At 40.5% G+C, this 18,927-nt stretch overlaps 1 protein-coding gene across 4 annotated transcripts in view; it reads left to right on the top strand.

The window, feature by feature from the left end:
- The window catches only part of CUL1 (cullin 1), a 307,965-nt gene that overhangs the window by 29,782 nt on the left and 259,256 nt on the right, over positions 1–18,927 (top strand). For all 4 annotated transcript variants that reach the window (XM_061464599.1, XM_061464596.1, XM_061464598.1 and 1 more), the window contains exons 6-19: positions 145–235; positions 951–1,114; positions 4,869–5,031; positions 7,841–7,971; positions 11,263–11,370; positions 11,458–11,564; positions 12,724–12,772; positions 13,051–13,182; positions 13,718–13,835; positions 14,801–14,877; positions 15,604–15,735; positions 17,009–17,101; positions 18,287–18,334; positions 18,428–18,510. In XM_061464599.1, the coding sequence (XP_061320583.1) occupies positions 145–235; positions 951–1,114; positions 4,869–5,031; positions 7,841–7,971; positions 11,263–11,370; positions 11,458–11,564; positions 12,724–12,772; positions 13,051–13,182; positions 13,718–13,835; positions 14,801–14,877; positions 15,604–15,735; positions 17,009–17,101; positions 18,287–18,334; positions 18,428–18,510 (1,496 nt within the window). The remainder of the gene's footprint in view (positions 1–144; positions 236–950; positions 1,115–4,868; positions 5,032–7,840; positions 7,972–11,262; positions 11,371–11,457; positions 11,565–12,723; positions 12,773–13,050; positions 13,183–13,717; positions 13,836–14,800; positions 14,878–15,603; positions 15,736–17,008; positions 17,102–18,286; positions 18,335–18,427; positions 18,511–18,927) is intronic.

The raw sequence follows: 18,927 nt of genomic DNA, 5'->3' as shown, positions 1-18,927 counted from the left end.
TGTGATGTCTGTTCAGGTGTACTTTAAATTTAGTTCTCAAGGGGCTTGACTTGAATATAGCAGTACTCTCCTCATTAAATACTATGCTTTACCTACCAGCTGCTTTCTCCCTGCTTGACTTACTTTTAATCCATGTTTTCTAAGGTAACAAATGCTGTGTTGAAATTGATTGAAAAGGAAAGAAATGGTGAAACTATCAATACAAGGCTGATCAGCGGAGTTGTACAATCTTATGGTAAATGAGATTTCTTGAAGGTTTTCTTACTCTCTTAAAAACAAATAAATGCATATTCCCAATCAGAGCCCAGAAGTAGCATCCCACCCCCTTGGATGTCTGGTAGAGATTTTAATAGTGAAATAAATGTAGGTATTTATGGTTTAACTTAGTGCTTGTAGAGACCCTTGACACAATTACAGTTGATTGTACCATACTTGCAAAACTTGAAAGTGCAGCTGATAGGCAAGAGTGTTAGTTGCTTACAAATTGGTTATTAGGAGCTAAATCTGGAAGGGGGGAAGCATAATAGTTTAAAAGAGCATAGTGGGACTGTTTTTTTCCATTTGCATGAAATGGAGAGCTCTGCCATGCAGATTAATGCCTAGTTTAATTGATAAAAAAAAAACCATGTATATATATATGCAGTCTGGAACTCTAAGAGATAAAAATGGAAGGGGAATTTGGACTAGCTTTTGAGACAGTGAAGTTATCCAGATCCTATCATCCATTTAGTAATGCATCAGCAAGTGCAGTTTACAGAAGTAATTTGTTGTTCTACTTTTTTTAAGTGCAAAATAAATACATGCTTTTAAAAGATACAGAAAGTGGTGCTCTTACTGTCCCAATTGATTCCCTCATGTAAGTTAGGAGGGAACGTGTTTATCTGCAAGAGACTGCTTCATTCTTTTAGACAATTTTTTCATTACTTTCTCTTTTTTTGTGTGTTTTTTAGTGGAGCTGGGGCTGAATGAAGATGATGCATTTGCAAAAGGACCTACACTAACAGTCTATAAAGAATCCTTTGAATCTCAGTTTCTTGCTGACACAGAGAGATTTTATACACGAGAAAGTACTGAATTCTTGCAACAGAACCCAGTCACAGAGTACATGAAGAAGGTAATTTATTTAATAAGCTGTGTGATTATTTCTGGATACAGATGTTTATTTAGAGGTAAAGTAACAGAAATCCTTGGCTTTTATTATCATTTTCTTAAACTGATGATTATTTTGCAGAAGCAGTTAGCTCTCTTTCCCCTTTGGGGATCTGCTTTTATGTTTATCAGGTCTGAGTTTGTCTCCTTAAGTGTATTTCAGTAAGTACAGTGAAAGTTTGGAACATTCTTAATGGGCAAAATAGAAGAGAATGATAAACTAAATTCACAATTTGGTAGGCCTCAAGACACCAAAACAGTCATTCTGCTTTAGACCTACAAGTTACTGTTCCTATACAAGGAACTCTGTGTTGGGACGTTTATTGAAATCTCTTCCTGAGCAAGCCAGCCGAGGAAGTAGATGATGAATTAACTTTAATTCTCTTAGAATATTTCAATATAGTGAACACTACACAATACTTCTACTCAACAGAGGATAGATTTAAATTGTTACTGATTTGGGGGATCCCAGAAAGGGCAATTAAGAGCGGGCTGGATAAACATTGACTGTGTCTAGCCTGGTTATTGGGTCAGTTGTACTTAATGTGAAATAGATGGGTCATCTTTCATCTTGGACAAGTGCTGCTTTATATATTTTCTCAGCACGTTTCCTGACTATGAATTGCTACTTGGTTGGTCTTTTTTCCCCATATAGCTAAGAAAAAGAAAAGCTAAAAAATCATCTTTTTGCGTATGTAATATCCAGATGCACATCCCTCCCTGCACTATCTTTGTGGGGTGTTTTTGTGTAAATCTGCCATAGAACACATCGTGTCTGAGCCTTGACATTAAGGTCAATGATTTAACCCCCCCAAAAGTGTTCGTAAGTCCAAGAAGTCCTGCTTTTAGTGCATTGGGATAGTTGCCCAGTAGCTCCCAGACTTACCTATGTTTGTTTTTCTGACGTTGAATTCATTATTTTTGCTACTTCCCTTTCAATTTCCTGTCTGACTTTCATCCTAAAACAGTGTGTGGGAATTTGTCATTCATAACCTGAATGACTGGCTCATCCAGGCTTTCTTGGTACGGCACAGTGAAAAGCTGTCTGAAGGTCATTGCTATTTCAGGAACTAGAGATTAGTGGCAAACAGAAAGAACCTATTAGTACCCCAAACAATCTTCAAGACTTCAAAAACCCACAAAAGAGCAACTTGCTTTGCTTGAAGCTGATGTCAAAGCTGAAAGTGCGTATAAAGCTAGCATAAGGTAGGGGAAGTCTTCAGCAAGAAACTGTGTAGCCTTAAGTCTCTGCTCAAATTAATACACTAGAGATGTAAACAAGCTGTTTGGGCTGTCTTGGCATCTCCTTACAGTTAATCTGCATACATTGAAATCAAACTGAACAAGAAACTGTTTTCATTACTCATTTCCTGGGATTTAACTGATGAAATGGAAAAAGACATGTATTAGACTCTACAGTAAATAATCATCAGAGCCTGCAAAACGATACAAACTAAGGGATGTGACCTAAGGGAATGAGAAATGTACAAATTGAAGCTAAAAGTTAGTTCATTGGAACAGGTTGTCTGCTCTCTCTAGTCTGCATGTTTTGCTGGAGAGATCATGAGAGGTCATGCAAGTTTTCAGACCTATTAATCTAGAATTCAGATGGGTTTCTTTCGGTTTTATCCGACTTCATTATGCATAAGGAATTCTTAACATTTTTTACGTAAACATGACAAAGCAGTTTTGTAAACTTAATGTTTTTTTGATTGGGTATTGTAATCTTGCTTGCCACTTAAATGCCTGGGACAGAGTAGTACTCTCCATAATTATTACTCAGATATTGCTGGAATTAGGGTTCCTTTCTGCTATGAAGTGCGTTAAATGAGACTGATGTGAAAAGCTGCAAGTTGTCCAGCAGTCAGGTGGCGTATTAGCAGTAAGAAGGTCTTAAAAGTCATCTGCTGGAAGTCCAAACTAAAAACACAGTAATCTGCTATTAGTACACTTGCTTGACTTTCTCCCTGAAGCACTGTGAATTGAGTTCTAATTGGGGATAAACAGCATTGCAAAAGAAAAAGAGAAACCTGTTGGAGTACCTTAGTGCACACCAGCATAATGTCAGTGTTACCATGATACAGTAGAACTCTGGTTGTTTCTTGTGGAATACTCAGTGTCTTAATTAGGATACATGTATGTAGTTATACAGGCAGACTTACTGAGTTCAGAAGGATTATGAATTTTTCTTCTCAGGCCAGAACTCATGAGTAAAGCTGGCACGGCCTGATGTGCTGTAGGGAATAAAGGTCAGTATTTCTTAAGCCTGTCCCTTGAAATAAAGTCTCAAACTGAACTTTTGATCTTTATAGTTAAAGCTGGCAAAGATACTGTCGTGTGAACTAATTGTTTTTCCCCTTGTTTCTGAAATACGACTCTAAAAGAAAAATGGAATTACAAGAACACAAGCGAGAGAGTATAAGAAAATTTAAAGTCAGAGTGGATATTTGTTTTCATAAACAATGGCAGCATTTCCTGCACTACAGAAATGCATAAGATACGTGAACATAATGAACATAAGTAGCCCTGCTAGTCTGATTGCAGTTTCCAGTGTTAATCAGACAGACTTGCTGCCATTTGCTGTCACTAGGAAGCTGATTATTATTCCTTACTCGTAAGAAAGAGGCAAGTGCTCTGAAGCTTGAGGTTATATCCCTTCCCAAACAGTTGACTTCTTTATTCTTATTTTTTTCCATATAAACCTGTACTGGTCTGACTCTAGGAGAGAGTAATCCAGGACCATATCACAAGAGCTAAGTGCAAAATGATTACAGAAATGAGTGAAGCTGACAGTGACAGAGATTATTTAAAGCCATCTGTGTATGATGCAGTGTACTTGCAGTGAAATTGTTTTGTTGTTGTCCGTAATATGATCTTTCATGCTTAGCTGGTATTCCAAAACACCAGGAAAATGCATTAACTTAATTTCCTTCTCTTGGTGATGTTATTAATTTAAATAACTTGGAGCTTTAATAATGTAAATAAGGGGACATGTGTACTTCATCCCTGATGATGTGCTGCAATTACAGATGGCTTGTAGAGTGAATCTTTAACACCTTTGCAAACAAAATAGAGGTAATTGTTATATAAACATCTTCAGGTTTGCATTTTGGCGTAAGTACTGTTACTCGAGTGACGTCTAGGATTTTGGTTTGCCAGGTAGGCACACTTACGTAGCATTTTATGTGCCAGATTAAATGCCAGTAGAATTTAAATGATTGTAGATTATTAGGAAGCTTTCCTATGTAAGAATGTAGATGATAACGTTCAAATTAATTTGTCATGGGCATACTGTTAAATTGCTTAAATAAATAAGTTTTCCTGCCTTTTAGTTTTGTGGGGGCATGGAATGTATTCATGTTTGTCTTAAACAAAACTGCCTCTTTAGCTGGAGAGCTTGCTGGTGCTAAAACTGCAGCTTCTCATGTCTTCAACTTTCTCTTCTTCTGACAGCATCTTTCCAGCTTCTTATTCAGAAGCAATGGGAAAACAGTCTTGCTGTGATTCTCCCCCTGTTCAAGCAGTATATAATATTATCATCAACATAAACATCAATTCCATGCATATGTTATGATTTCCAGAAAAAATAATTGCTTAAGTAGGTGGACACTGCATTAGTGAGAGGTTTGGGTTTTTTGGCGGTGTTTTTCTAGATGAATTCTGTTTGATTTCTGTTCTGCCTTCCACACACGTTTCATGTTTGTATCTCTGTTCTTCAGGCTGAAGCTCGCCTTCTTGAGGAACAGCGTAGAGTTCAGGTCTATCTCCATGAGAGCACACAGGATGAGTTGGCACGAAAATGTGAACAAGTGCTTATTGAAAAGCACCTGGAGATATTTCATACAGAGTTCCAGAATTTGTTGGATGCAGACAAAAATGAAGGTAAGGAGATGCAAACACTGGGTTTAGGCTTAGAGCTCCTCCCTGATGATTTGTGAATAATGTAAATTCTTGTGATTGCTAAATGTGATTTGTTCAGGCACTAGATTAAGAGAGAAGACAGACACTAAACTAGGGGATGAGCAGCTTTTGATTAAATTGGGATGGCTGAGGGTATTGCCTCAAGAAGCCTATTCTGATTCCAGATATTAAGGCAAAACAGCACTACTTCTGATTTCTTTTAACATGGCTGGAAGAGCTTCAAGAGCACTTGAGCCATCCTTCCAGCAGGGGCTGAAGCTCATATGAAAGAGATGCGAGAAGAAAAACAGACCAAGAGTCTCACCAGCTGTTTCAGCTTAATTCATGGACCTTTTAGATTTTTAAAATCCAGGTTGTCTGGAAGTATTTATAGGAAATGTTAAAAGAGGAATGGAAGCAAATGCGGAGCTTCTAAAATATGGCTTCTATATTTATATAAGATACATAAAACCACGTATAAAGCACAAGGAAAGAGTAGAAATTATTAATAGATGAGATAATTTTTAGCTGTGAAAATGAGTTTCAAGTGCCAGTAGTGGATCAAGTTTATACCTTCAATAGAGAACACGGAATGAATACTTATTTTAGAGGAACCACTGAAGAAGTCAAGCTTATCAAAGCGTTTATGTATCTTTAAGGAATTGACAGGTATGTTTTATGAGTTTCTTCAGGAGGTAATGCTTAAGTAAGTCGAAACTGGCCGCAGATAATTCCTATGCATTATGCAGATGAATAAGATGAATGGTGTTTCTGATTTTTTCCAGTTGGGGAATTAATTTAATCTCTATAGGAAGTCAAGGCAATAACTGTAATACTGCTTTAGGGAAAGTGACAGAATTGAAGAGATACTGTGATGTAAGTTACTATTGATGTTGTCGTGGTTTAAACCCAGTCAGGCAACTCATTCACTCACTACCCCCCCTTTCTTTCCCTCCCCCTACTCCCGGAGGAACGGAGAGGAGAATCAAAAGAATGCAACTCCGACAGGCTGAGATAAGAACAGTTTAGTAACTAAGGTATAACACAAATCACTACTGCTACCACCAATGATAATAATGATAAAGGAAATAACAAGGGAAGAGAATACAACACCTCAGCACCAGCCGACCGATAACTTGCCCCCCCCCAGCCCGACCAAGCACCGACCGGTGCCTCCTCCAACCCTGCAGTCCCAGCCCTTCTGGGTAACTCTCAGTTACATCCTGGGCATGACGTGCTGTGGTATGGAATACCTCTTTGGTCAGTTTGGGTCAGGTGTCCTGTCTCTGCTTCCTCCCGGCTTCCCCTCCTCCCTGGCAGAGCATGAGGCTCCCAAAGTCCTTGGCCAAACCAAAACATCATTGTTATCAGCTCTGTTCCCAAGTCAAAAGTCAAAACACAGCACTGCTCCAGCTACCAAGAAGGAGAAAAATGACTGCTGCTGCTGAACCCAGGACAGATGTTCATTTGAGAGCTGTGAATTGCAACTATGCCTCTGTCTCTTTATATATCAACATTAAAATAGTAACTACTGTAATCATCTTGTTGATAACTAGGAGATGCTTCAAAATAGTAAAGGGCAATTGTGCATGATTAGGAGGTCAGAAGTTACCTGTTTCAAATGTAAATAGAAGATTATTTTATCCTGCACAACTAGAGGTTGCTTCTGTTTGTAAATAAACGTATTTACCCTGTAATTGGAAGAGATTTTGATGCAGATGGTTGTTGACTAGTAATATGACTTTATAAATGTCTTCTGACAATGGAAATAGCAATAGCACAAACTAGAAAATCATTTTTGGACTCCGGAGGCCTTCCCAGGTTTTTCTTTTTCCTCTTACTTTTTGAAGCTTGTAGGCTATGTGAGCCTTTAATACAGTCACTTACCACAGCGGTGCAATTCCTAAAGTCTGTCAGGGTAGAAAGGAAAAGTAGTACCTTGTGTCTTGGGCACTGCCTTGTTACACACCTTTGGTTTTACCTTCATTTGGGTTATTTCTAAGATTAATTAGGCGTTAAAAAAATAGGAGCTCTTCACTGAGAAAGTACAAAGTATCTGTCCTGCTGAGCATTAATAATATAATCCAAAACCCTCTTCAGTATGAGCCTTTTCACAATTACTAATTGATTTGGGGAAGTCTTGGCTCAAAACTGCTGTGATTTTAACACGCAGCTTTGACATCTCTGTAGTGACATCCAATTTGTTTTTACCTTTGTTAGTTCTGTTCCTTGGTAATGCTTTTCAGAACCTTTTCTTTCCTTGGGAAGTGTTAATACACAAAAGGCTAAAGGTGATGGTAGATCTCTGGTAAGTGGCCTGTTCAGAATAACCAGGGGAATACTGTACTCTTAGCACAGCCAGCAGTAACACTAACAGTAGTCCTAATTCATGGCAACGCTTCAAACTTTATCTGAGTAAGTTGGGGTTAACTCCATTCTTAAAATCATTGCACCTCCTTAAATTTGTGAAAACTAGAAATCAGAAGTAGCTCTATTTCTATAATTAAATCAGGTTTTTTCTTCTGAAGTTTTGTGTAGCATTGTGAAGGTCAAACAGGTCATAATACTGAACAGGTTTTCTCTTTAACTAGTCTTACCTTTCCATGTTGGTGCAAGGATTTTCTATACTGTATGATTTTTTTGCTGTAGCTTTCTCTGCCGTTTTAAAGGAGCAATTGCACGTACAGTTTCGTTGATGATGGATGTTTTAATTCCTATTGGCAACCTGTAAATAAGAAATTGGAGTCATAGCTAGTACAAATGGGAGATGTTGGCTTTCCTTATTTTGCAGACTTGGGTCGCATGTATAACCTTGTATCTCGAATCCAGGATGGCCTCGGAGAGCTGAAAAAACTTCTGGAAACCCACATTCATAATCAGGGTCTAGCTGCAATTGAGAAATGTGGAGAAGCTGCTCTAAATGCAAGTACACCGTCAGAATAAGTCTCTATGGGGTTGCTGCTGAGGAGGGTGAATGCTTCCTGATACAATTTCCGGTCTGCTTATGTTTTCCCTCTCGCTGATTTGATTTGTGAGGACTGAACAGTTATCAAATGTTGATAATAGGCTTAAAGCGACAGTCACATCACTGTGTCACCGGTCTTCAAGCTGTGGGTTTGTGTTCTTGGTTTGGTTTTGTTCTTGGTGGGTTTTGTGGGGAGCCCTTCAGAGCTTTTGTTCTGCCACCCCTTTTTCCCCTCCTCTGGGCGGGATGGGGAGAAGAATCGAAAGCATGTAAAACCCATGGGTTGAGATGAGAAGAGTTTCCTAACTAAAGTACAGCATACTGCTACTGATGATGATAATGATAAGGGAAACAACGAGGGAAGAGAATATAAAACTAAAAGTAGGCAAGAAAAAAAAGCCCACAAGTGTTGCACACTAAAATGGCTCACCACCCGCTGACCAATACCCAGCCCAATCCGAGCAGTGATCGCTCCCTTCTAGGTGACTCCTCCCTTTTTGTATTCCGGGCATGACGTGCTGTGGTATGGAATACCCCTTTGGTCAGTTTGGGTCAGGTGTCCTGTCTCTGCTTCCTCCTGGCTTCTTGTGCCCACCCTCACTGGCAGAGCATGAGACTGAGAAGTCCTTGATTGGGGTAAGTGCTAATGGCAAGAGCTAAACCATCAGTTATCAGCACTGTTCTGAGACTGAAGTCCAAACAGCACTGCACCAGCTGCTGGGAAGAAGAAAAATTACAGCTGAAACCATGGCACATCATCTTTTAGGCCTATGACTGCGATGGGACTGTGCAGGGCAAGTTTCTGTTGGTTTTAGGATTTTGGTGAATGGTTTTATTTTATTTGTAAAAGCATGAAAAATGCAAGAGGAAGACAAGTGCCTGTAGTGATAGGACAAGGGAGAATGGTTTTAAACTGACAGAGGGGGGACTGAGATTAGGTATAAGGAAGAAATTCTTTAATATGAGGGTGCTGAGGCGCTGGCACAGGATGCCCAGAGAAGCTGTGGCTGACCCATCCCTGGCAGTGTTCAAGATCAGGTTGGACGGGGCTTGGAGCAACCTGGTCTGGTGGAAGGTGTCCCTGCCTGTGGCAGGGGGTTGGAACCGGATGGGCTTTAAGGTCCCTTCCAACCCAAAGCATTCTGTGATTCTATGGTGAATTCTACCTAACTTCATTTATGTGTACTGTATCTAAACAGGCACAGCTACAGGTTGGGCAGAGAAGAGATTCAGAGCAGCCCTGTGGAGAAGGACTTGGGGGTGTTGGTTGATGAGAAAATGAACATGAGCCGGCTTCAGTGTGAGCTCACAGCCCAGAAAGCCAACCGTATCCTGGGCTGCATCAAAAGGAGCGTGACCAGCAGGTCAAAGGAGGTGATCCTGCCCCTTTGCTCTCGTGAGACCTCACCTGGAGTATTGTGTGCAGTTCTGGTGTCCTCAACACAAAAAGGACATGGAACTGTTGGAACAAGTCCAGAGGAGGCCACGAGGATGATCAGGGGACTGGAGCACCTCCTGTATGAAGACAGGCTGAGGAAGTTGGGGCTGTTCAGCCTGGGGAAGAGAAGCTGCGTGGAGACCTCATAGCAGCCTTCCAGTATCTGAAGGGGGCCTATAGGGATGCTGGGGAGGGACTCTTCATTAGGGACTGTAGTGACAGGACAAGGGGTAACGGGTTAAAACTTAAACAGGGGAAGTTTAGATTGGATATAAGGAGGAAATTCTTTCCTGTGAGGGTGGTGGGGCACTGGAATGGGTTGTCCAGGGAGGTTGTGAATGCTCCATCCCTGGCAGTGTTCAAGGCCAGGCTGGATAGAGCCTTGGGTGAGATGGTTTAGTGTGAGGTGTCCCTGCCCATGGCAGGGGGGTTGGAACTGGATGATCTTAAGGTCCTTTCCAACCCTGACTATTCTGTGATTCTGTGATAATCAGCTGAGCAAATGCTTCTCAATTTCTCTGTAGTCAGTGGAGAGAAATAGTCACACCAGCTTGACTCATCTGACCTATTTTAGACTTCTACTGCAGAATGAGTTGTGCTCTAGTCTTCATTAACTATATTAAGGCTGTGTTCAGTTAGAAGATTACTGCTTCTTTTGCTTTTGGTTATTTTTTTAAGTCCTTGTGATCAGTAAACACCTTTCCTGAATGTCCTTCAAGTCCACTTGAATTTCTTGTCTGGGAGCTTGTTTTTTATCTCAAGCACAGCATTAGATCAGTGCTCCACTTAGCCTATGTCTGTCTTCAGTGGCAACAGGCAATGTTTTCCAGGATCCTGATAAAACCCTGCCCCCAAACTCTTGCTGTTTGTTGCCAGCATCCAGAGCTCTCTCAATAGGAATGTTACATGTTACTTTCATGCCCAGTCATTTTAGTTTTCATTTATGAACCTGTTGACTGTGAGTTTGTCTAATCCAAACTTGAATCTGCTGGTATTATCTGCTTCCAACAGCCTATCTCCTGTGGCAGACATCCACTGCCTTATAAAAGATGTTCTTTACCATATGTCTTAAACTTGCTTCCTGTCACTTATCAAGTGCCCTATAGTTGTAAAACTGCTTTTAGTGATTGTTCATCTTTTCAGTTATCCTCCTCATTTTGTAAACCTTTCAAACTTCTGATCCCCGAATTGAAGACTTGTAGCCAAAAACTATAGTAGCTGTTGTAGAGTAGCTGCCTTGTCTGTCTGGTGCTTTAGTTGCCACCAGTCCCTACTCTCCAACTCTACTCTGTCTTTGTTGGGATCAGTAACTACACATAGGACTCAATCTGTGAGTGCCATAAACTTGATGCTTATTGGCAGTTGGCTGCCACTGGCTGTTGAGCAGATAATCATTTAGAATTGTCACCAATGACCGAGGTCTCTGTGCCAAGTTGTACATATTTGGGATATACCCGTTGTGTTCTTACTATGGGGGTTTAAGGGTATCTGCTATAGCAGCTGCCACTTCGATTGTCCACTTCTCTCAGGTCTCATTTGAATTACGCTTACATCTTTGACCGTGTTTGCAATGTTTTGTCTTCTTTTGTACTGCATAACATAGTACGCACTGTGCACTGTGGTTGCTGTAAGTGAAAGCTGGTGCTAATGTAAGTCGGTCCTGGACCTAAACTAGTCTGGATACTGTTTTACCTTTAAGATATTTCTTTGCCTATAAAGATTTGCTTAAGCCAGTGAGGAGCTCTGTTGAGGAGGAAGTAGAATGCAGAAGGTCAACAGGTTGCAAAAAGCCAATCTCTCTTTATTGCAGGATCCAAAAATGTATGTACAGACAGTGTTGGATGTCCATAAGAAGTACAATGCTTTAGTCATGTCCGCGTTCAACAATGATGCTGGCTTTGTGGCTGCACTCGACAAAGTAAGTGCGTGTAGTGGCATATGGTGAGCTCTTATTTCTATTCAGTGTTTTGTCTCCCAGAATTTCACTGTCTTTTGTGATTTATAGGCCTGTGGTCGATTTATAAATAATAATGCCGTGACAAAAATGGCTCAATCATCCAGTAAATCCCCAGAGCTACTGGCACGATACTGTGACTCTTTACTAAAGAAAAGGTACGTCCTCAAAGACAAAATACTGCTTCAGGTTTCTTCTGTTTTGAAGGGGTTTAGCATGTGAAGTCTTAGGTTGTGTTGTCAGAAACAGAACTTAGTGGTTCAAGACAGATTAATTATACCAACTTCTGAACACATGAATTTCAATGGGACTGTTCCTAAAGGATATAGAGAGTTTACTTCTTCCTTTTTTTTAAGAAGAGGGGAGAAATAAATATACCTTTCCTTTCTTATAGGAAACTGAGTTTGTTGGGGCTTTTTTCTTTCTTAATAAAACAGAAGGGGTTCTTAAGGTTTTTTGGTTTTCCCTAAAAAATGTGAGTTGTGTTCTGTGTTGTAAAGAGGAGATGCATGCTCCCTTTTTCCATTAAAACGCTTGCTTTCCTCTGTATGTTCTTCCATCTGGGTAGAAATTGAGGAGGACAAAAAATGCTTTCTAATCTCTTGTGGTTCATAATCTAATTAAGGTATTTGGCTTCAAGTGGTTTAGCAGCTCATATTTTGAGTTGGGATCAGTTCAGTTCATACTGGATTGGTGTCAGTTTTGTCACTGGCAACTTACCTGGCTTTGGTTTTTTTGGGAGGAAGAAAACCGCCACCAAACAGCCCAAAACAGAACAACTTGCTCGCTTTTCCCCATCCCCTCCCTCCTTCAGCAAAGGATTTCTTTTCTATTTATAAATAGTAGCTCTCTGCAGGGTAGATCTTGGCTGTGCCTGATGGACAGGCGTGATACGCAGGAAACCCAACGCCGTGCCACATGAGTTCTTGCTGCTGTGTAGCAGTCAAGACCCAGCTCTCTGAGCTGTGTTCTTTTCACTGTACTATCTAAGAAATGAAGCTAGCATTCAGCAGCAGAAAGAGAGGGATCCATCTATAAGCCCATAAATCCTGAGAAGTATCAGGCTGTTTGGAGGTCCCAAGTGATTCGTGTTCCACAAATTTAAGCCTATTGCTTAGAAATCACTTGCTTCAGAGTCGCTTACATGTGGATTTGTGAAGAGTTCATTTTGTTAACACTGTTTCTCTCTGAAGAGTCTTTGATCCCAGAGCTACTCAATCTGTGTTCCTTTTATTTATGAAATTTCCATATACTTCCATACGTGGTTTTAATTCTGTAGTTTTGAGACTCATTAAAAATGCACGTCTTTAATTGCAGCTCAAAGAACCCAGAAGAAGCAGAACTGGAAGATACACTCAATCAAGTGGTAAGATGTCTATAAATCCAGCTCTCTTCTGTGTAAGCTGTGAGAATTGGGCAATACTTGATTGTCATAGAAGTCAGATGAGAGAAAACCTTTTATTTTGTATGTTTGATTGCCTTGCTTAATATTTCGTCTGTACATACTAAACTTCATCTAGGTGTGGCTTGTTGGTAGAAAGTAGATTTAAAGTGGCTACATGGAATTTATGCTTTTGCTTCATGTTAAATAAATAGATAATATGGATAATGTTTTTTCGTTACAAGCTATTTTGTCTTTTCCAGATGGTTGTCTTCAAGTACATTGAGGATAAAGATGTGTTTCAAAAGTTCTATGCTAAAATGCTGGCGAAAAGACTTGTACATCAGAACAGCGCCAGTGATGATGCTGAGGCAAGCATGATCTCTAAACTAAAAGTGAGTATTCCGTGTCTGTCCCATGATTACAGGTCATCAGGCTGCCTTAGAAAGCACGGATGTATGTCCTTTCATGTTTTAAGTGTAATAGAAAAATACACAACCGAGGTCTCCTCCCTGCCCTCTTCCCTTTTCTTTACCTCCTGGAAGCTTATAGTGCATGTCTGTCCAATGGATTTAAGATTGAGTTAAGCCTAATTATTCTTATCCAAATGAATGACATGGATATAATTGTCCAAGGGAATGACTGCTGAAGAGTTGCTTAATTTCATTAACCCTTGTTCATTCAGGGTCAAGCAGAATATGATCTAATACTCTTCTAGTAGTCTGTTTCATTGCTTCCTTTGTAAAGAAAACTTTCTTCACTTTCTGATGATGGTTAAAGAGTGTGTCTGGTTTGGATCAGCACTTTGAGTAAGGCCAATACTGAACTTTGTACATCTTCTTTTAAGAAAATAGGCTCTGATACTTTGTTATTGTGTTCTCCAATGTCAAAAACGTGTGTTGCTGATGTACCTGTGCTTTTAAAATACAGCAAGCTTGTGGTTTTGAGTATACCTCCAAGCTGCAGCGGATGTTCCAAGATATTGGTGTAAGCAAGGACTTGAATGAGCAGTTTAAAAAGCACCTGACCAATTCAGAACCATTAGATTGTAAGTAATACCTTTACCTAAGTTACTGTTGAGTAGTTCAGCTGCTTCTTATGTCTGCAGAGCTCACTGTAGGAGGGAAATGATTGAGACATCACCTCCCCAGAAGTCAGTGTTATTTTGGCCATGATATCTAGGATTTTTAAATCAGTCTTTTAGGTTTGTACTTTGTCTTCTATAGTAGCACTTTATATCTTCTGTATGGGTAATCTCCTCCTGATTTCACAGCTCTTGTTTTGGGATGTAACTAAATGAAGTTGAATCCCGTCTTTCCTTTTTCCTTCTTTATTTCTTCCTGTTTTGTTTTTGATTAGAAAAGATGTTTTTCTTCAAACATTTTTGAGCACAATATGGCTGAATGTCATACTTGTGTAAAAAGCAGTAAGGCAAAAGGAGATTGCTTGGTAGGTTGTTAAACAGCTCAGTTACTTACAGGCATACAAGTGTATAGATGTATGCTTACAGATGTATATTTGTCACCAAAGCACACTGAAACAAGTTCTTTAAAGCACTGTTGGGTTACATTTAGAGTCGTGCATTGTCAGGCTTAAATTGTACTTAGTTTTTGCTTTAAATGTGAAATGTTTGCTCTTGCAGTTGTGTGCTGTGGGGTGGGGAGTTTGAGTTACACATAAAAATGAATGCTTACAGTGCACGTTAAAAGTGAAATCCATTGTGGGGATAGAAGCAGACTAATAACCTCTGCAAATGAGAGAAAGTGGAGTGACTGTGACCGTAAATCTGAAGCTCTCCAAGTACAGTGATTTCTTACATGAATTCCTTTGGTTTGTGGTCTGAATAAAAAATATGTAGCTGAGTATTTTTCACCATGTCAGTTTGAGCAAAAGGCCCAGAAAAAACCCCCACAGGCCCCACTTCTTGTGTTAGAGTGGGGCCTGTGTGTTTTATGAGACTGGTAGGAGCAAAGGCGATAATGCCAGAGCTCAGCCTCTTCACCTCTCTTGCAGTGGATTTCAGCATCCAGGTGCTGAGTTCTGGATCGTGGCCATTCCAGCAGTCCTGCACGTTTGCTCTGCCGTCTGAGGTGAGGCGCTTGCGCTTGGTTCATCCAAACACGGAATCTTTGTGTGAGAAACCTGTTTCAGGAGGTTGTTGTCTCCTCCTGTTCTGGTGTGTGTCACAGAGGGCTGGAGGTGTCTCTGGTGTTTGGCTGGAGGAAATTCAGAACAAGCTGATTGAGTAAGGTAGTAGGAGGGAGCTGTGTGCAGTGCTTTCTCTTGTGGGAAGACCCTGCTTAATGCGTCTTTCTTCGAAACTTCCAACAGGAGCTGAAGACAATCTTTGTTGGTGTGTGTTTCTGCGTATAATTTTATTGCCATTGCTTTGGCTTTGTCCAGTAAAACCTTTAGATATTACAGTCATCAGTTCTTTGTTGAGTGCTTAATCCAGAACAAGCAATTCATGAATACATAACGTGAGAAATATGTTTAACTGCTGTACTTGGGGGATGAAGGTGGTGGAAAGAAATCTCCTTTCTACCCTTGCTTAATGTATTGCAAAAGGGAGAATGGAACTTAATACTTGTTTAGGTTTGTATGGTTAATGACACTTCAAGAGGAAACTCCTAACACAGGAAAACCTTCATCCAGTCTGAAGAATCTGAATGCTCTGGGTTTCTGTTTGTCTCGTTCTGACAACATGGCAGTGAAGGGTGATGAGATTTGAGTCTCCTTTGTTGCAGAGCACGCTCTAGTGATGGTAGATGGAGGTAAATAATGTAATTTCTTTATTTGCTGTTGTTTTTATACAGTTAGAACGGAGCTATCAGAGATTTACTGCATTTTATGCCAGTCGTCACAGTGGAAGGAAATTAACGTGGTTGTATCAGCTGTCCAAAGGGGAATTGGTTACCAACTGTTTCAAAAACAGATACACGTTACAGGTAAGGGTAATGTTGTGCCAATAGCACTCAGTGGTGATTGCAGTCACAGGGCTGGGTGCAGCTGATCATTAAGAGACATGCGTTCATGCTCTGCTCCAGTGGAGATAGTTGTCTTTCCTTACCTTAAAGGACCATCGTGCAGATAAATGTGTTTAAAATGAAGAGTGTAGAGGTTGAAGGAGTGGAGTCTCTGTGAATACCTGTGCTTGCACACAAACTCATGAGTAGTGCGGTGAATTTGTATGTCAGAATATTCATTAGCAGTATGTAATGATGCATCTCAATAAGTATTTTAAATCACTCAGTTCCTTAACTGGGGATGTGGGGAGCGTATGTTTGTATGCATATACACACACATACATGTTTAGCTACTGTGTACGATGCTCACATGCATTCATTAGCTTTATTCCTGTGAATAATGCTACTGCCCTTAAATAAAGCAGAGCAAAGGTGCAAGACCTGCTGGCTACAGAGCCATGTATTACTGAGGTGAACATAAATGCCAGCCCTCCCCAGATGGTGGTTGGCGTTATGATTAACAGAGCCTTTATTCTGTGCTTTATTTATTGATACTTCAGATCTGTTTAAAAGCAAATTGACTTATTAAATGGAATACATTACTTGTGGTTTTAAATGGGTGTTGAACTGTGTTGTGTGAGAGAACTGCAGCCTCTCTGCATAAAATCTCAGGCTCTTTACACCTCCCTGTCTGCTTTCGCTGACAAAGTCGACTGAAGAGGGGAGTTCACAGCAGTGAGAAGAAACAATATAACCTCAGACTCGAGCTTGTCATCAGCATATGTTAACCCTCTGGTGATAGGTGTGAATAAGCCACTGATACAAGCCTTGTTTATAAACTTGGTTTCATTATTCTGCTGGAGCTGGGAGGGTTGTGGGGATGAATCCAGTGTTCGCTGGAGCTTTTAATGAAGATGAAATGGGTAGGAGGCAGGGACTGACAGAGGAAAATAATTAAAAGTTATATTAACAAATAGATAAGGCTTTGACACCGCAATAGAAGATTTGATGAAGCGTATGCAGCCACTTAAATGATCATAATCTTAGGGCTTATGTTTAGATAACGCTGGAAGGTAGAGGTCTGGTTGTATGAGCAACAGTAGAGTTTTCTGTATTGTAATGATGAGCAGGAGTTGGTTATTCTGTTGTCCAGATATTCCCGTATATATGTGTGACTGGTGAGTTTCAGGCTGTTCAGATGCAGTTCATTCTCATTTTCTGATTTCCCTCCTCTCCCCTTCGTTCTCTTTTTTAGGCATCCACATTCCAGATGGCGATTTTACTGCAGTACAACACAGAAGATGCCTACACCGTGCAGCAGCTGACAGACAGTACCCAAATAAAAATGGTAGTGACTTTGCACATTTTATCCCACTTGTGAACAAGTCTGTGGGTCTTCAGGGCTCTTCCTGCTATTGTAAGAAATTGGGATTAGACATGGCACAGGGTGCCCAGAGAAGTGATGAATGCTCCATCCCTAGCAGTGTTCAAGGCCAGGCTGGACAGAGCTTTGGGCAGCATGGTGTAGTGTGAGGCGTCCCTGCCCATGGCAGGGGATTGGAAATGGATGATCTCAGGGCTCTTCCCAACCCAAACCATTCTGAGATTCTATGCCTGAAGCCAGAATTGTTTTCTGTCCTGGAGACAGATGTGCTCTACTCTTGGCCAATTTGCTTTGCTGTAATTGTAACTGCCTAGTCTTCTGATGAATCTTAGTTGTGTATATACTCCTCCTTGTGACTGCAGTGAATTGTCTAGCTTCCTACTGAGCTCTGGTAGGATGCTTTCAGTATCCCACAGTGTACCTTGTAATATTAAAAGACAGCATTTAAGGAAAAGCAGCATTTTCCCCTGAATGAATGATCTGTGCATCTGTTCTGCTTTGCATCTCAGGGCCTACCTACATGGCCATAGTGAAATCTGCAGCTTTATTGGCTCACTGTCTTGTGGAAAAGGTTCCCTCATTTCTTTCCAAGTGGATTTGATGGCCGTAGTTTATTTGGCACCCGTGTCCTTTACTACTAGGTTTGCATCTTGTGTGAAGTGGGGCAACTTCTAGTCAGTGCGATCTTTAGTTTTAGGAATGTCTGTCTAGAAAGTTACGGCTGCTGCTGGTTCACAGCAAACCCAGGGCTTTTATGGGGTTATCATTTATAATAGATGCTTGTTTGCAGATATTTGCTTATTTCTTTTGCCCCAGTTATGGTTGGACCATAATAAATCTGGCTCCTAAATCAGTAACTGGAAAGATCTGTTGTTTGGCATCAGTCTTTCTAAAGCATTTGATGTTATTTCACTGACTGCAAGGGGGATACATCCTGACACCTGGACGGGACCATATTACATTTTACTCCTTCTCTTTACTTTACTTACTGTACTTTACTTCACTTTACTTACATTTCGACTGCTTCTTCTCACTCATTTTACAGTGTTCTATGCTTGCTAGACCTTACTCTAAATATATGTGTTCTTGTTGAAGTATTGTAAGTTAAAGGTGCTGTCTGCACTGCTAATGCTCTCTGTAATTTTGTAGGATATCTTGGCACAAGTTCTACAGATACTCTTGAAATCCAAATTGCTTGTAAGTACTCCTGCTTTTTTATGGCTGCTTAACACTCAGCAACACGTATCGAGGGATGTGTATTTATTGGTTTGTTTTATTCATTCCTTGCAGGTTTTGGAAGATGAAAATGCAAATGTTGATGAGGTGGAGTTAAAACCAGATACCTTAATAAAACTGTATCTTGGTTATAAAAAGTAAGGAAAAACTTCAGCAGCATCCATCATTTGTGTGTAATGGGGAGCATCCTCCTCTGCTTTCAATTTGGGTAAAACCTAAAATACGTGGGATGAAAGTTCCAGGGTTCAAGTGATAATTCACATATAGACCCAACATTACCAGCCGGGGGGGGGGGGTGGGTAAGGTTTCAGCTGTCTTTGACTTTGTCATGAAGTCTCTCAAAGCCTGGATGTCCTTCTTGTGCCTCAGTTCTTGTCTAATTCTTGTCTAATTTATCTCTGGTAAGAAATGGTGCTGGTTTGTACCAAGGTGCACGACTTGCATGCACTCAGCAAAACACATTATGGTTTGTAAGGTTACAGTAGCGTACAGTGCCCAACAAAGGTCAAAGTCTTAAGGGCTTGTCCACTAGAGGGAACAGGAGATCAGCAGGT

The sequence above is a fragment of the Pezoporus flaviventris genome, unplaced genomic scaffold (assembly GCF_033815535.1).
Source record: "Pezoporus flaviventris isolate CSIRO_AGI_PZ_B2104156 unplaced genomic scaffold, CSIRO_AGI_Pfla_v1 ptg000037l, whole genome shotgun sequence".
NCBI classification, from domain to species: Eukaryota; Metazoa; Chordata; class Aves; order Psittaciformes; family Psittacidae; genus Pezoporus; species Pezoporus flaviventris.
Note: the sequence above shows the minus strand (reverse complement) of the source record. Positions and strands in the feature narration are given on the sequence as shown.